Source organism: Pelophylax lessonae (assembly GCF_965119305.1).
Source record: "Pelophylax lessonae genome assembly, chromosome: 5".
NCBI lineage: Eukaryota > Metazoa > Chordata > Amphibia > Anura > Ranidae > Pelophylax > Pelophylax lessonae.
This window is the reverse complement of record NC_138772.1, coordinates 485002852-485021689: the sequence shown is the minus strand read 5'-3', so window position 1 is coordinate 485021689 and position 18838 is coordinate 485002852. Positions and strand designations below refer to the sequence as shown.

Genomic DNA, 18838 nt, shown 5'->3' with positions numbered 1-18838 from the left:
AGTGATGGGACCGGTTGCAATAATCTTAGTTTATTTTGCACTCTCCTTGTTTGCCTTCATTGAGAGACTCTTCAGTTCTTCACTTTTCTCCCTGCGATCCTAATTTCGGTTTGTGATTTGTCAATCCTGGCATTTCGCATGATGTAGTTTTCAAATAAGGTAAGTAAGTAGGGTGACAATAAACATCCTTGTATACTGTATATACACACCTTTAGCACCTGATAGATAATATAAATGTACAAGCTACTGGGATTTGAGCACAGGTATATCTTGTTTCAGCTTCTACTGAGGAGACACAATACTCCTGCATACTGTTTGGAACTTTGTGCTATTTCACTAAAGAGGACTGAGAACTCCTAATTTGTAAAAAACTTTGCCACTGATCCATAGAGACTGAAATTCTTCTGAAGGGAGTACAGTCCAGGATCTTCATTTCTTGTGTTTATAAAGAAAGAAGTTTCTCCTCTTTAAGTCAAGTTGGGCATCCCATAATGCCTATACCCTAACCAAGTTGTTACCCTAATAAAACAATAAAAACCAGTCCATGAACTGAGTTCTTGTCTCTGGATGCAAGTTGGAAATGCGTGTTTCCTGGCTGTGCAGGAATAGGGGATTCAAGATCCAGCGGCTCCTGCGGAGGTAGCACTACACCAATCTTTACCCTTTTGTCGTCCTTTTATTTGGTGTTTTTTAATGAGTCACGTCCTTTTCTACCATAGGGGTCTCCAGTCACCTGAGTTAGTTACTGGAGAATGTTTCATGATTTAATGATCGATGGGACTTAATTACTTCCTGACTATTTCAATTCCCAACATTAGCTGGGATGTTGTGTCCATACGGCAGATTCGATTAATGCATTTTATAGTAGGGAATGGATGTTTATTTGTGAATGTATACAATATTTTGGAGGGCAACCCAAGGAGATGTTGGTTATTTTAATTGTTTTAATAGTTTAGGGTTATGTCATTTAGTATTCTATATAAGGATTCATAAAAAAAATATTACTTGTTTATGAAGTGTACAGTTTTGACTTTTGTGCAATCTATAGCATTTACACCTAATAGTTTTTAGTAAACCCCGTCACTAGCTCTGCACTTGTTTGTTAAAAAATGTAATTTCAAATATACCACACACAACCGTGGTTTCCTTTAAGCCACAATGGACAAAAACTGAAAAACATAAAAGGCTAATCCAGTTTTCCTTTGTGATTGAAGGAAAAAAAAAAAAAAAAGAATATGCGAGTAACACAAACTTACGCTCCGATTACACATGAACTATCTTCTGTCTCCAAATTAAAATCACTTAGAAAGAATAGTCTAATATTGTTTACAGGACAATGTCATATAAAAAAAGGCTTTCTTCTACTAAATATAGCTTGCGCAACAGAGGGATTAGAGGAATATTTTCTCCACTACTTCTTCAGATTTTACAGTCTTTTTTTCCGTGCTGGGTACAATTGTGTTTACACGAGTCAGCACAAAGACACCGATCAAAGGCAACACTGGTGAGAATGATCAAAACCCCAAGTGGATCATGTTGTTTCCTATGAGAATTCTGCAGATTTAAGTAAACAAGTGTGAATTGTTGAGGTTTTGGTTTAAAAAAAAAAAATAAAAAAAAAGCTACCATCATTTTATCTTAAGTAATTCTATATAATAACATCTGTACAGCAGATGGCTACAAGGCAGAAAAACAATGCTCCGTTTTCTTTCTCCTGGTCTAACGTATATATGAGATGACAAGTTTTGTCGCTGCACTAGGCTTGGGTCAGCAAATAATTTGTAAAAAGAATGCAGCTGCTGCAGATGGCCGTGTTGCCAGGCCACTATAAAATCAAAGAGGGAGTGAATTATTTCATGTATTGGTTTCATGCTATAAAAATACTGACATTAATCTGGGTGTGCTGGGGGTATCTCAGGAAGATATAGATAACACATTTTGGAAAACATGGATTTAATTTTGTAACAAAGGCCTAACAGAGGGATGTCTTCTCATATTGAAAAGCTGAAAATGCCTCCTGAATTGCTTTTTTATAGCATCTCCTTTTTTAATGGAACAGGAAAGTGATACTTAGGGAGTAAGAAGTCTGAAGTCGTAGGGGTGAGCGTTCAGTATTTGCAGGTGGTGGAAGTAGAGCACTGTAAAAAGGTGAGGGGCATACACCCATGGGCTCAATTAAATAAGTTTGCTTTTTTATCTAAATATCCAAATTAACTACTGTGGTACATGAAGTTTGACCAAGTGTGAATGAATAAACCATTGTTCTGGAACCCAAAGCCCTTGTTCTAGCTGTCTAAAATGATTTCTTAGCATATACAACAAACCACAGAAATGCAAACCAAGGAATGTCCCAACTGACACTTTGGGGGATATTAACTAAAACTAGACCACTTAGAATCTGGTGCAGCTGTGCATTGTAGCTTAACAGCTTCCAACTTTAGCTTCTTCAATTAAGCTTTGACAAAAAAACCTGGAAGCTGATTGGTATCTTTGCAGAGCTGCATCAGATTTTGCACGCTCCAGTTTAATACCCCCCCTTTGGTACTTCTAAATCAGAGTATTTATTTGTGTAACAATTGAAAGTCGAACAGTATAGTAAATACCGGTTACAGCTATGTCTGCCAAGCAGGGCACATACTAGCGAGATTCTGATTACGCTCAATGCAATCTCATCGGCCAAAAGACGTGATGAAACAGAACAGCCACATCCAATCTGTTACGTGTTCCTACACAAAAACATTTAAAATAGCAACCCATGTGCATAAAATCAAAAGCAAAAGAGAAGCAATATTTCAAAGCATAAATTTATTTAATTCTCATACATGTTTCGGATACAAAATGGTTGAATCCCACTTAAATTGTCCCTCCATCCAAAGTGGATGTTTCATTTATGACCTAATATTCACTGATTCAAGGGACACAATCTGTTACCCAGCTTCCAGGAGCAAAAAAGACAATAAACAAAAAGGGAATTTTAGAAATTATCTGAATGGACAGTTTATCAGAAAGTGATACTTTAGCAATGGAATATGGTTGGTTGAATCGTTACCCATTTCCAGCAATAGGGTTTGAGTACTCAAATGGTTAAATCTACCGACCAAAATACTCTCTCTCTTCTTGCCCACCCTGTGGAGCACAGTTGGTTGAACTCCTCTTATCAAGTGTCAATGCTACAAAATACATTTTAAGAAATCCATTAAGGAGAATGGAACTCCCTTATGAAGGCTAAAGCAGGTATACAGCCCTGGGAATTCACGGGATAGATCTTATTGCCAGAGTTTCCAAGGGACATAAGTAGCAATTATGTATTTTTATTTTCCAGTACCTGTTAACAATTGAACTGCAAGTTTTGGGATCACAGACTCCTAAATGTGCCAAAACTTGTATATCATACATTTTGATTTAAGTATCAAGTCAAGAACTCAGGGGGGAGTATTATTGTTTTACACTAAAATCTCCAACATATGACATGAATAGATTATTATATTGGGTTTACTCTCCAGTCCATTACACACACAATAATATCTTGCTAGACTGCTATAGACAAGGTCTCCAGGAAGAGACAAGTCAGGGATATCAGCAATCAGCATTATGTTTCCCAGTGTCTAGCAGTAGAGGGAAAGGTCTGACTTCAGGAATTATTATCAGACACACAACTTAGTTCAGAATGGGAGTGTGTGTGTGATGCAGACTCCTCCATACTTGAAATTAAAATGAAGTATAATGAGAAAGTAATCTTTGCAGTGACCATGAACTTATTTCAAGCATCTCGACCCTGGCTAAGGTAAGCGTGGGAATAAGAGCAATGTTCTGAACCGGTCTGAAAATGTCTTTATGGCTAAATCAAGAATGCCGCCCCAAAGCACTCCCCAAGCCTTTCATGTTGCATTTTCACTTATAAAGCATTTGCAAAATGCACTGAAATGTACAGAGGCCTGCCAGACTTTGTGAAGTAAAAAAAGGGAAAATAAATCACCTAGGTTTGGCCTGCTGTGAGTACTTCTCAGTTACAAAACATTTCCTGTATCTGTTCTGTTGCTATGTCAAGTTTAAGCTTGTATTCTCCTTTATAAGGACATACTATTATAAAAATGTTTAGGTGCAGCTGGCACTGACAGACTGGTCTTTAAGCCCGTAATATTTCTCTCTAGTCCCTCACAGAGGCTGTTCTGAGTGGAAACTGCTAGTGCCGCCAGCAAGGTCAAGTCTGGCTTGCGCAGTAGGCCTTATGGCACACCATCAAATGCAGAAATGGCGCCAAAACCATTCACCTAAGCAGCTTGCTGGAATAAGTTAACATCCTAAATACCATGAGCATTTTACAGAGCCTTACTGCATGGAACATAATAACAATAACTCATATAGAGTTTCAGAAAGCACACTGCTCTCTATTCATAATTTTTTCCTAGTGGCGCTGTAAAACTGCAACACTCAGCTAAGCATCACATCTTTTACAGTGCAGAGTATGTTCCATATTTTTTTTTTTTTTTAAAGATAAAAAAAAAATTCCTAAAGTTCTTCTTGAAAGCTGTATTTGGAACCCTACAAACATGAAAGTATATACAAACTGACTTGCTAGAGGGCAAACTTGTATTTAAACCCAATTCCAAAACTGTAAACTGAAGTCCTAAACCTATTAATATTAGTTTACAAATGGCAGGCCTTTTTAGAGTCGGTGAAAATAAATGAAGAAAATGTTTTATGATGAGATATGTGATCTTGATGCTATAAGAGCAATTAATTTAATTTTGTAAATATTTCAGATTGGAATAGCGTCATTAAATCTTTAAAAAAAAGTTACCCCAAATGGCAATAAATACAATCCCTATAAACAACACAAAATGCGAATGTTTATAGATGCCGCAATCAGATAGCAACGTTGATTACAGTTTATGCTTTGAGATGCAAGATCATATTTCTGCTCATGATAATAAAAAGTTATTTTAGTAAACTAGTGCACGCAAAAAAGAACAAAAACACAGATACTGTGCCATTAAAAAGTATTCATACCCCTTGACATTTTCCACATTTTGTCAAGTCACAACCAAAAACGTAAATGTTGTTGCCTAGGTTCTGTGTAAATGTGCATACACCCCGATCATTGTAGTAGTATGTACCTATACACATCTAGATCCTGAGAGATCTTACACAAAATAGGTATAATGTATTTCATTGGGATTTTTTGTGGAAGATCAACACAAAGTGGCACATAATTGTGAAGTAGAAGGAAAATGATAAATGGTATTCAACATTTTTTAACAAAAAGTATCTGAAAAGTGTGGCGTGCATTTGTATTCAGCCCCCCTGAATCAATACTTTATAGAACTACCTTTTGCTGCAATTAAAGCTGCAAATCTTTTTGGGAATGTCTCTACAAGCTTTGCACATCTAGAGAGTGACATTTTTTGCCCATTCTTCTTTGCAAAAGAAACTGAACTATGTGAGGGATTTTCAAGGCACCAATAAAAAGCAATACTATCGTAAAATACAAAAAGCTGATTGTATAATCAATTAAAAGCTAATATTTGGATAAAAATACATGGAAACAACAATTATTCACCTGTTTTGGAAGCTTGCTTTGGCTTCATTCCAACCTTGGTCACTCATGATCATTTTTTTTAAATGATTTTGTGTATTGGGGGGGCCAGTTTTTTGTGATATAAGGCCATTGTCCCCTGAACTACTTCCTGGCTATAGGGTCATCTGGAAACGTCCTGGTGGTGTCTGCATATGTTTGGTTTTCAACCGACATATCATGAGTTACCGTTGTATAGATATGTTGTAAATGTATACACTTACTGTATGTTTCTACTTTATTCATTGGTTGTTTTCTACTCTATACACTCTATCCCCTGAAGAAGGCTCAGTTGAAACACGTAGGGGTCCCTCTTGGGTTTCAATGCTTTCGTGATGGATGGGGATCTCTCTATGCTTGCTCTTTATACAAATAATGCATTTGTTGTTTGCATGTATTTTTATCCAAATATTAACTTTTAACTGATTATACAATAATCTTTTTATATTTTACGATACTATTTGTTTTTATAGGTGCCTTGAAAATCCCTCCCATAGTCCTGTTTCTTTTGCTTTGTCCCTGGGCACCAGTAGTATTTGGCAGTTTATGCATTTCTGATAGATTTTAAGCATTCTTCTTTGCAAAATGGCTCAAGCTTTGTAGATTGGATGGAGAGTGCCTGTGAACAGCAATTTTCAAGTACTGCCACAGGATCACAATTGGATTTAGGTTGGGGCTTTGACTGGGCCATTCTAGCTCATCAATATGCTTTCATGTAAACCATTCTATTGTAGCTCTAGCTGTATGTTTAGGGTCATTGTTCTGCTGAAAAGTGAACCTCTGCTCAAGTCTTATGTCTTTTGCAGACTCTAACAGGTTTTCTTTTAAGATTGCCCTGTATTTGGCTCAGTCGATCTTCCCATCAACTCTAAATAGCTTCCCTGTCCCTGCTGAAGAAAAGCATCCCCACAACATGATGCTGCCACCACTATGTTTCACGGTGGGGATGGTGTGTTCAGGGTGATATGTAGTGTTTTCTGCCACACATAGAGTTTTCCTTTTAGGCCATAAAGTTCAATTTTGGTCTCATCTGACAAGAGCACCTTCTTCATCATGTTTGCTTTGTCCCCCACATGGCTTCTCGCAAACTGGACTTCTTTTGGCTTTCTTTCAATAATGGCTTTCTTCTTGCCACTCTTCCAAAAAGGACAGATTTGTGGAGTGCATGACTAATAGTTGTCCTGTGGACAGATTCTCCCACCTAAGCTGTAGATCTCTGCAGCTCCTCCAGAGTTACTATGGGCCTCTTGGCTGCTTCCCTGATTAATGCCTGTCAGTTTAGGTGGACGGCCAAGTCTTGGTAGGTTTGCAATTGTGCCACAAATCTTTCCATTTTCGGATGATGGATTGAACAGTGCTCCTTGACATGTACAAAGATTGGGATATTTTTTTATAACCTAATCCTGCTTTAAACTTCTCCACAACTTTATCCCTAAACTGTCTGGTGTGTTCCTTGGCCTTCACGATGCAGCTTGTTCACTAAAGTTCTCCAACAAACCTCTGAGGGCTTAACAGAAAAGCTGTATTTATACTGAGAATAAATTACCCACATGTGGACTCCATTTACTAATTAGGTGACTTCTGAAGGCAATTGGTTCCACTAGATTTTAGTTAGGGGTATCAGAGTAAAGGGAGCTGAATACAAATGCACGCCACACTTTTTAGATATTTGTAAAAAAAATTGAAAACCATTTATCATTTTTCTTTCCACTTCACAATTATGTGCCACTTTGTGTTGGTCTATAACATCAAATCACAATAAATTACATTTAAGTTTTTGGTTGTAACATGACAAAATGTGGAAAATTTCAAGGGGTATGAATACTTTTTCAAGGCACTGTAGACCTATGAATTCAAAAACACGAACACAAGCCACAATAACATCAAGCGCTAATAAAAAGCACTGATTTTTTGTCACTTTCAAGTCCAATTGTGACAATAGAACTGTGCGGCCACGTTCATCAGGCCCCAGAAAGAGGATATTTGGTCTGTCTGTTTTGAATTGCATTCCTCTGCTTTACAATAAATCTGGACCACTTTATAATTAGACAGCTAAGTTAATATGACAAAAGACACAAAAAAGGCTTATTTTTTTAAGCAAAGTGCCAAGTGAGATAACCCCCAGAAAAAAAAAAAAGAACTTTTGGTGATCTGCGGAAGTTAAATTTGACTGGTAGCAATAGATTGCTGTATTTTGTACTGTATTACTAAAAGATAAGATGAGAATTAAAACAGCACTCAATAAACCTAAAATATTGGCTTGTTATGCAGAGATATCCCTGCACATACAACAGAGCTTTGAGCCTGGTTGCAAACAAAAAGATGAGCCAATAATGTATTTTAACAATGGTTTCTCGCTATACCACTAGTTCTGTTTGGCTGCATGCTTATTAATTTCAATGAGTCTTTCACACCATCACTGGAGCTCTCCAATTCAAAGTATTGAGTGTACAAAATAAGTAATAAGCAAGTGACAGCGCTCGCAGGACGATGGATAAAAAGGTGTTGCAGCCTGGGCCTCATACTCCTTTGCAAACTGCATTTTTATGCCCGTACACCTTTATTCGGAGTTGTACCTGCACAGATGTCCTGTGTGGACAAAGAACATAGTCTACTTACTAAGGACAGTTTTGTCAAAGAGTGGAGATTTCCAAATGTTGCTGACTGCAAATATGTTCACATCTGCTGAGAACATTTAATATTTAGTGCTGGCCTCTCTTGGAACTTATAATTAAAACTAAATAAAAGATCTCAGAAAGGAAGAGCTCAGTAAAGTGTTAATTGACACTTTAAGACTGAAAAACCCCCAGTCAGTGATAAAAATTACTATATAGTACCCCCTCCTTTCACTGGATAGCAAATAATTATTGCCATTTAGCCTATGGGGTAAGGAAAATGCTTCGGCAGGCTTACTGCATTGGATGTAAAGATGTCAAGCGTTCCGCACTGTAAAATCCTTTTTAGCAAAGATTGGAGTTTTTAAAAAAGCCCTCCAAATGTATTACTGTAATGCAGCCAGGCTGCATATACAGTAACAAAATATGCCTCTTTTTTTTTTACTTGTTTTTGCTAAGTGCAAAAAAAAAGCCCTGCGCTGGCAACACTAGTAGGGTCAGACTGTCGCTCTGCCACAGAAGCACAATTCCGCTCTCCGACACTTTCCCCCCTTATCTCTGCTCTAATCATCAGCTCTGCTGAGGAAGTCAGAGTTATGTTGATTAGAGCAGTGTTTAGTGGGGCATGTTGGACTGCAGTAGAGTTTGTAAGAGCAGTGGGCTGACTCTCCTATGTGTTGGCAGCACAGAGGTTTTTAATCCTTGCTGCAGCACTTACCTGGTTAAAAAAGCATATTTATTTGTGTATATACAGCCAGAATGAATTACAGTAATAAATTAAGAGGGTTCAGTTGGGCTTTAGGCTCGGTTCACATATATGCGATGCGGGAAGACTGCGAATTCGCAGCCTTTTCCCGCATCGCACACGCACCCCCGGCAGTTCACACTGCCATATGCGATACGCTGGGGGTGTCAATGAAATCTTAACGACACCCCCAGTTTGATCGCATATCGCAGTGCGATCGTGCAGTTCGCACAGGATGGGATCGCACAAGTGTGAACCGCTGTGCGATCCGATCCTGATGCGGCTGCAAAAATGCCTCCTGTGCGTGTTTGCACCGGGTGCGATGCGAATTTAGCCATACAAACTGTATGGCTAAACTCGCACCGCACAGCTGATCGCATGTAATGTCGGAGCAGTGCGCTCCGACATTACATGCGAACCCGGCACTCGCAGAAGTGTGAACCGGGTCTGAAGCTTGTTATTTAAAAGGGAATACAGTATATTTCACCAACTGGCTGATTTATTTACAGCCCTCTTATATTTCATTGAGGTACCAAAAGTGAAACTTCCCTCTCAGCAATGTATTATGCCAATTCCCCTTTTCATAAGGCTATAATGAGCAAATCACATTCTTGCAGCTGAATGTAATATATACTTGTTTATCCTACATTATTATGAATGCACTGAGAGAGTGTGAAAACATTATCTGTGTTACACAGGCTGTGGCAGTTGGTGTCTAATAGGTAATTTGATGGGGATATAGTCCTCCAAGAGATGAAAGATGACAGCATGTGCTTGCAACTGTGCAAAACTAAAATATAAATTTTGGGTAAAACTGGCTTTTAAGGTGGCCATTATAATCAGGTCTTCGTGATTGCGAGAGGTGTTCTTTCCTGTTAGCCATAGACTTACCCTAGAGAAAATAAAGTGTTCACAATACCTCCTCTCGGCTCGTTAATAAATTACTACTTTTCTAAAGAAAAGGAAATAATCAAATGTTGATTCCCAAAATGGCCTACCACCACATTTACGTATACAGATATATATGCTCACCAACTCATATACCGCCTAACAATTGCAAAGATTCAAATGGTGTCACATGCTGCAAATATCTGGACAGCCTTAGAAGAAATCCTTGCGTAATCAAAAAAACATTAAAAAAAATGAATATTTGAAAAACTTGTACTTACCCGGTACTTTGCTTCCTGTCTGAATGCTAAGGCATCCCTGAAGATCTGAAAAAGATGCCAGAATGCAGGGACTCTTTGGGTGTGGCATTGTCTCAAAGGAAAAAAACACTTGTGTAGTTTGTAAAGTGATCTTCTGGAAGAAAGACGCAAATCTCCACATTCCTTCTTCGGGTGGTGGATGCGATTTTGTGGTTTCTTGAGTCAGAGTACCAGGATCCTTTTTACAGGCTAATGCTTTAAAAGTCTCATCGCTAGGCAGGAGTTCATCAGATGACAATGAGGTCTCAGGCAGAAGGCATGTCCCAGTCTTCATGATCCTTTCCAGGAAATTGTTCACCTGGTCCAACTTGACAAAACTGAAATTCACTTTTAGCGGTCTTGATACATCAACATTGACATCAACTGTTGAGATAAGACAAACACAGTTCACGTTATTAGTGCTCTATGCAATCTTAGTAATATAATTTCTACTTTGATCTGTTTTACATTCTATTCAACAGAGAGTGCAGACTTTGTTATGCAGTATTTTTTCTTCATCAAATAAAGGGGTATGATTTGGAAGAGTCCACTGTGGGTCAAATTAGTGGACATATATAGGATAGATTGTGTCCCCAATTTTTGCCTCAAAATTTTGAACCAAAGCAAAAGATGACAAGATGAAAAGTTGGCTGTCATTGTCATACGTATATTACTTTATTTAACCACTTCCATACCGCGTCATGTTAAATGACGTCGGCAAAGTGGTTGTCTAGATCCGGGCCGCCGTCATATGACGTCGGCCCGTTCTAGCCTCCAGTGCGCGCTCCCGGCGGCGCGCAGCGGCGCGATCAGGGATGAGGCTCGTCCCTCGGACATAGCCCATCCCTGATCGAGGTAAACAGCCAATAGAAATTGGCTGTTTACCACGTGATCGGCTGTGTCAATCACAGCCGATCACATGAGCGGCTCAAGCACGAGCCGCTCGTTCTCTCTGCAATGCGCGCCCCCGGAGGCGCGCAGAGCAGCGATCGGGGACGAGGCTCGTCCCTTGGACAGAGCCAATCCCCGATCTTGGTAAAGAGCCAATGAAATTGGCTCTTTACCACGTGACCGGCTGTGTCCAATCACAGCCGGTCACAAATGTCAACAAAGATGAGGGTAACTCACTGTTACCAGGCTCTTCTCCTCACACACCGATCCAGTGTGAGGAGATCAGCTAACAGTGAGTTACCAGTGAGAGTACTGTACCATTACTGTGCCCTGATTGCCCCCATCAAATAAAGAGGACCTGTCACCTGCCCATCTGAGTACCTGTCACCTGCCCATCTGAGTACCTGTCACCTGCCCATCTGAGTACCTGTCAACTGCCCATCAGCGTACCCGAGTACCTTTTCCCTGCCCATCAGGGTACCCGAGTACCTGTCACCTACCCATCAGGGTACCTGAGTACCTGTCACCTACCCATCAGCATACCCGAGTACCTTCCACCTACCCATCAGAGTACCCGAGTACCTTCCAACTGCTCATCAGAGTACCCGAGTACCTTCCAACTGCTCATCAGAGTACCTGACGCCTGAAGTACCTGATTACTTGCCGCCTGCTCATCAGTACCCATCAGTACCCATCAGTACTCATCAGTACCTATCAGTACCCATCAGTACTCATCAGTACCTATCAGTATCAGTACTGATCAGTACCCATCAGTAACACCTATCAGAATCAGTACTACTCATCAGTACCCATCAGTACCTATCACCTGCCTGTCACCTGCCCAGCAAAGTACCCGATTACCTGTCACCCTTCATACAGCCACCATGTCACAGTCCAAAAGGGTTTTCTCTGCCGAAGAGGCCTGTGAAATGATATCCATGATGAGTGACGGCAGCGGGGAGCTCTCACCTTCCGACGCTGAAACAATTTCTGAATCCGGTTCAGAATTTGAGCCCTTTGAAGGCTTTACATCCGGCACTGAATCGGAGGAGGAAGAAGTTCGGCCTAAAAGACGCCGCACTGAAAATCAGGCAGACACCAGCAGCGCCAATGGCCAATCGGCAAACGCCAACGGCGCTGGACCCCAGGAGGAAATGCCCAGTACAAGTACTGGGATTTCACACCAGCCCCAAAGAAGAAGAGCCCAAATGCAGCTTCCGGATGCCTTGGCAAACCCATTGTGGCTGCCTTCTAGCTCTGGGTCAGCTACAATCCCCCCCTTCACAGCACAGCCAGGTTTGCAGGTCAACACCGAAAATTTTATTCTGATTGATTTTTTAAATTTATTTTTCCCTTTGGAGTTCCTTCAAAACATCGTGGACCAAACCAATCTTTTTGCCCAACAGTTTATCTTGAACAATCCCACCTCATATCATTCCCGTCCTTTTGAATGGAGACCCCTAACAACGGAAGAGTTCAAAGTGTTTTTGGGCCTTACAATCAATATGGGGGTTACAAAAAAAAATGAGCTGCACTCTTATTGGTCCACCCAACCCATCCACCACATGCCAATTTATTCTTCAGTCATGCCCAGGTCCCGCTATGATGCTATAATGCGCTTCCTGCATTTCAACGATAATTCCCAGTGCCCTCCCCGAGATGATCCCAATTACGATAAACTCTACAAAATTCGCCCCCTAATTGATTACTTTTCTAGACGGTTCCCCGAAGTCTATGTCCCTGACCAAAAGATCGCTGTGGACGAATCACTGGTCCACTTCACAGGCCGGCTGGCATTTAAGCAGTATATTCCCAGCAAGAGGGCTAGGTACGGCTTAAAACTAAACAAGCTCTGCGAAAGTAAAACGGGATATGTGTACGCCTTTCGCGTGTACGAAGGCAGAGACTCTGAGCTCCAGCCCCCTGAGTGCCCAACGTACATGGGAGTAAGTGGGAAGATTGTCTGGGACCTAGCCTTCCCATTGCTGCAAAAGGGGTACCATATTTATATGGACAACTATTACACCAGTTTGCCCCTTTTCCGCCACCTGTACCTGAAGAAAACCCTGGCATGCGGTACAGTAAGAAAAAATCGGAAGGGCTTCCCGCAGAGTCTTATCACCACTCAATTACGAATTGGGGAATCCGCAAGCCTTAGGAACGAGGAGGTAATGGCTTTGAAGTGGAGGGACAGTAAGGACGTTTACCTCATGTCCACCATCCACGATGACAGCTCAGTGGAAATTCGAAGACGACGCGGTTCCGTTCAAAAGCCTGCTTGCATCCACGAGTACAATAAGTACATGGGGGGGGGGTGGATTTAAACGATCAAATGCTGCAGCCCTATCTCCCGACACGAAAGACCGTCTTTTGGTACAAAAAGCTTGCAATGTACTTTTTCCATTTGGCCATGTACAATGCCTTTGTCACCTATAAAAAGTCCACAACAACACCAATCCCCTTCCTCCAGTTTATTGAAGACATTGCCACTGCCCTGATTTACCAGCAAGGATCCCCCCCAGAAATCATTCGTTCGGATTGTGTCAGCAGACTTCATGAGCGCCATTTCCCTTTCCGTATCCCACCATCACAAACCGGAAGAAGACGCCAAAAAAGGTGTCGGGTGTGTGGCAAAAGAGGAATTAGGAAAGACACCAGTTTCCACAGTTTCCATTGTCCCGATTGTCCCTCCCAACCTGGCCTTTGCATTGGAGAATGCTTCAAAATATATCACATTGCCCTAAACTTTTAGCCCATATTTCACTGCTGAATATTTTCCTGCTGCCTCAACCAACCATATTACTGCCTTCCTTGTGAACCGACCCTGGCCTGTATATCGACTATGTCTCTGCCTGCCGTCTGCATTGTTTATCCGCCATGTTTCTGCCTTTCAAGTGAACTGACCCTGGACTGTTTATCGACGATGCCTCTGCCTGCCGTCTGCATTGTTTATCCGCCATGTTTCTGCCTTTCAAGTGAACTGACCCTGGATTGTTTATGGATTTTGCCTTAGCCTACCGTCTATTTCTGCCTTTTACCTGCACTGACCTCGGCCTGTTACGACCATGTTTTTTGCCTGCCACTTAAACTGATCCTTCGCCCTGCTACTGTAGTAGTGGGATTCAAAATGACACAGGGGTCTCACTTTTGTGAGGGGCTTCAGAATATAGTGTTCTGATATGAGAAAACCAGTTTTTGGATTTCTCTGGGTTTGTAAACTCAGAACAGGGTCTGGAGTCCGGAGGCTTCAAAGAGATTTGGGTGGGAGAAGCCTCTACCCCTGTCCCCATTCTTTCCCGACCGAGGCCCTAAGCTTCATGGTCCTGCCTGCTGCCTGGACCAATACTTTGGCTGTGCTGATCATATCCCTGCCTGCACTGACCCAGGACTTTTTATGGAACATGTGCCTGTTACCTGGACCAATAATTGGGCTGTACTGACCATATCTCTGCCTGCTGCCTGTACTAATTATGGACAGTATTCCTGCCTGCTGCATGGACAATCCTTTTTCTGCTGCTGACCTGCCTGCTACCTGGACCAATGCTTTGGCTGTGCTGACAATATCTGTGCCTGCTGCCTGTACTGACTATGGACACTATTCCTGCCTACTGCCTGGACAATCCTTTCACTGTCGCTGTCTACGTTCCTGCCTGCTGCCTGAACCACTGCACTGCTAAAACCACAGGTATTTTTTTGTTTATCCTTTGCTCAGCAGAATGTATTTTGTATGTATTATGCTATGTGTTAGGGGCCTTCAACAATGTGATAGGTTGTCAGGAATTTATGTGTGTGATTTATGTCCCTAGCCACTTGCCAACCGGCCAATGTATATATACGTTCTCGGTTTAAAACTAAAAACCGGTGTTATGGCAGCAGATAGCTGCCATAACCCTGGTATTTTTTTAAATGGTGGACAGTTGGCTTTCCGATAAGGGTGGTCCCAGCGGCGGATTCGCCGTGGGATCACCCTTCCGGGATGGCGGAAGAGGTGACCCCCCCCCCTCCCGCCGCGTCCCGGTCCTTTTCCCCGCTTACCGGACCCACCGGCAGCGGGGAAAACGATCCGGTCCCGGATCCTCATGGACAGGATGTTGAGTGAGGGCAAGCTTGCCCTCACTCAACTCTATGGTCTTGGAGGACCGGAGCTACGGCAAATGTTGTTGCCTAGCAACCAGCTTAAAGGTCCCTTTTTTTTTTTTCATTTTATTTTATTTTATTTTTTTTTTTCTATCTTTTAGTGTACTTGTGAGATCTGAGGACTTTTTGACCCCAGATCTTACAAAAAAGAGGTCCTGTCGTGCCTATTTCTATTACAAGAAATGTTTACATTCCTTGTAATAGAAATAAAAATGATCAATTTTTTTTTTTTTTTAAACGGTGTAAAAATAAAAAATAATAAATAAAATAAATAGTAAAAAAAAAAAAAAAAAAATTAAAGCACCCTGTCCCCGTTAGCTCGCGCGCAGAAGCGGAAGCATACGGAAACCCCGCCCACATATGTAAACGGTGTTCAAACCACACATGTGAGGTATCGCCGCGATCGTTAGAGCAAGAGCAATAATTTGAGCCCTAGACCTCCTCTGTAACTCAAAGATGGCAACCTGTAGAAATTTTTAAAATGTCGCCTATGGGGATATTTAAGTACCAAAGTTTGTCGCCATTCCGTGAGCGTGCGCAATTTTGAAGCATGACATGTTGGGTATCTATTTACTCGGCATAACATTATCTTTCACATTATGGAAAAAAATTGGGCTATTTTTACTGGTTTCTTATTTTTTAATTAAAAAAAGTGATTTTTTTTAAAAAAAATTGCGTTTGGAAGACCGCTGCGCAAATACGGTGTGATAAAAAATATTGCAATAATCTCTATTTTATTCTCTAGGGTCTCTGCTAAAAAAAATATATAATGTTTGGGGGTTCTAAGTAGTTTTCTAGTAAAAACAACTGATTTTAGCTTGTAAACACCAAATGTCAAAAATAGGCCTAGGCAAGTGGCTAGGATGCATGATGGGGCTCCTTGGATGTTGGGTCCCTCTATATGGCTAGGCTGTGAAAAAGTCTCACACATGTGGTATCGCCATACTCAGGAGGAGTGGCAGAATGTATTTTGGGGTGTCATTTTTGCTGTATACATGCTATGTGTTAGGAATATTCAATAAATCGACAACTTTGTGTAAAAAAAGAAAGGTTTTAATTTTTTTCCCACATTTTCCAAAAACTTGTGGAAAAAAATGACACGTTCAAAAGACCCATAATGCCTCATAAAATATACGTTGGAGTGTTTGCTTTCCAAAATGGGGTCATTTTGTGGGTGTTTGCATTGTCTTGGTGCTCTAGGGCCTTTAGAAGTGTGATAGGTAGTCCGAAAATGTTGTGTGTAATTTATGCTCCTAGAACGCCTGAAGCTGCTTCTTGAATGTGGAGTCTCTTTATGTGGCCAGGCTGTGTAAAAGTCTCACACATGTGGTATCGCCATACTCAGGAGGAGTAGCAGAATGTATTTTGGGGTGTAATTTTTGCTATTTACATGCTATGTGTTAGAAATATCCTATAAATTGACAACTTTGTGTAAAAAAAAAAGGTTTTAATTTTTTTCCCACATTTTCCAAAAACTTTTGGAAAAAAATGACGCGTTCAAAAGACCCATAATGCCTCATAGAATATACGTTGGAGTGTTTGCTTTCCAAAATGGGGTCATTTTGTGGGTGTTTCCATTGTCTTGGTGCTCTAGGGCCTTCAGAAGTGTGATAGGTAGTCCGAAAATGATGTGTGTAATTTATGCTCCTAGAACGCCTGAAGGTGCTAGTTGAATGTGGAGTCTCTTTATGTGGCCAGGCTGTGTAAAAGTCTCACACATGTGGTATCGCCATACTCAGGAGGAGTAGCAGAATGTATTTTGGGGTGTAATTTTTGCTATTTACATGCTATGTGTTAGAAATATCCTATAAATTGACAACTTTGTGTAAAAAAAAAAAGGTTTTCATTTTTTTCCCACATTTTCCAAAAACTTTTGGAAAAAAATGACGCGTTCAAAAGACCCATAATGCCTCATAGAATATACGTTGGAGTGTTTGCTTTCCAAAATGGGGTCATTTTGTGGGTGTTTCCATTGTGTTGGTGCTCTAGGGCCTTCAGAAGTGTGATAGGTAGTCCGAAAATGATGTGTGTAATTTATGCTCCTAGAACGCCTGAAGGTGCTAGTTGAATGTGGAGTCTCTTTATGTGGCCAGGCTGTGTAAAAGTCTCACACATGTGGTATCGCCATACTCAGGAGGAGTAGCAGAATGTATTTTGGGGTGTAATTTTTGCTATTTACATGCTATGTGTTAGAAATATCCTATAAATTGACAACTTTGTGTAAAAAAAAAGGTTTTCATTTTTTTCCCACATTTTCCAAAAACTTGTGGAAAAAAATGACGCGTTCAAAAGACCCATAATGCCTCATAGAATATACGTTGGAGTGTTTACTTTCCAAAATGGGGTCATTTTGTGGGTGTTTCCATTGTCTTGGTGCTCTAGGGCCTTCAGAAGTGTGATAGGTAGTCCGAAAATGATGTGTGTAATTTATGCTCCTAGAACGCCTGAAGGTGCTAGTTGAATGTGGAGTCTCTTTATGTGGCCAGGCTGTGTAAAAGTCTCACACATGTGGTATCGCCATACTCAGGAGGAGTAGCAGAATGTATTTTGGGGTGTAATTTTTGCTATTTACATGCTATGTGTTAGAAATATCCTATAAATTGACAACTTTGTGTAAAAAAAAAAAGGTTTTCATTTGTTTCCCACATTTTCCAAAAACTTGTGGAAAAAAATGACATGTTCAAACGACCCATAATGCCTCATAGAATATACGTTGGAGTGTTTTCTTTCCAAAATGGGGTCATTTTGTGGGTGTTTCCATTGTATTGGTGCTCTAGGGCCTGGAAAAGTGTGATAGGTAGTAAGAAAGTTTTATGTGTATTTATGCTCCTAGAACGCCTGAAGGCGCTTCTTGGACGTGGAGTCTCTTTTTGTGGCCAGGCTGTGTAAAAGTCTCACACATGTGGTATCGCCATACTCGGAAGGAGTAGCAGAATGTATTTTTGGGTGTAATTTTTGCTGTGTACATGCTATGTGTTAGAAATAGCTTATAAATTGACACCTTTGTGGGAAAAAAAAGAAAAAAAAAATTTTTTCTTCATTTTCCCAAGAATTGTGGGAAAAAATTACAACTTCAAAAAACCCACCATGCCTCTTACTAAATACCTTGGACTGTCTACTTTACAAAAAGGGGTCATTTGGGTGGTATTTGTACTGTCCTGACATTTCAGGGCCTCAAGAAAGGAGATAGGCAGTCAGTACATCTGGTGTGATCAATTTTCAGTAATTGGTACCATAGCTTCTAGACTCAATAACTTTCACACAGACTAAATAATATACACTAATTTGGGTTCATTTTACCAAAGACATGTAGCAGTATACATTTTGGCCCAAATGTATGAAGAAAAATTTATTTTTTGCAAAATTTTATAATTGAAACTAAAAAAAAGTGTTTTTTTTTCAAAATTTTTGCTCTTTTTTTGCATATATCACGAAAAAAAAAAACCCCAGTTGTGATCAAATACCACCAAAAGAAAGCTCTATTTGTGTGAAAAAAATGATAAAAATTTTGTTTGGTTACAGTGTAGCATGACTGAGCAATTGTCATTCAAAGTGTGAGAGTGCTGAAAGCTGAAAATTGGTCTGGGCAGGAAGGGTGTCAAACTGCTCTGTATGGAAGTGGTTAAAAATGATACGCAAAAAGCTCTGTCTTATCCTTAACTGATATTTAAAAAAAAATGCAGTGCTG

At 40.5% G+C, this 18838-nt stretch overlaps 1 protein-coding gene across 2 annotated transcripts in view; it reads right to left on the bottom strand.

The window, feature by feature from the left end:
* Positions 1-18838, bottom strand: part of VPS13B (vacuolar protein sorting 13 homolog B) — a 1502642-nt gene that overhangs the window by 301538 nt on the left and 1182266 nt on the right. For both annotated transcript variants that reach the window (XM_082257852.1, XM_082257851.1), the window contains exon 36: positions 10105-10506. In XM_082257852.1, coding sequence (XP_082113978.1) covers positions 10105-10506 — 402 coding nt within the window. The remainder of the gene's footprint in view (positions 1-10104; positions 10507-18838) is intronic.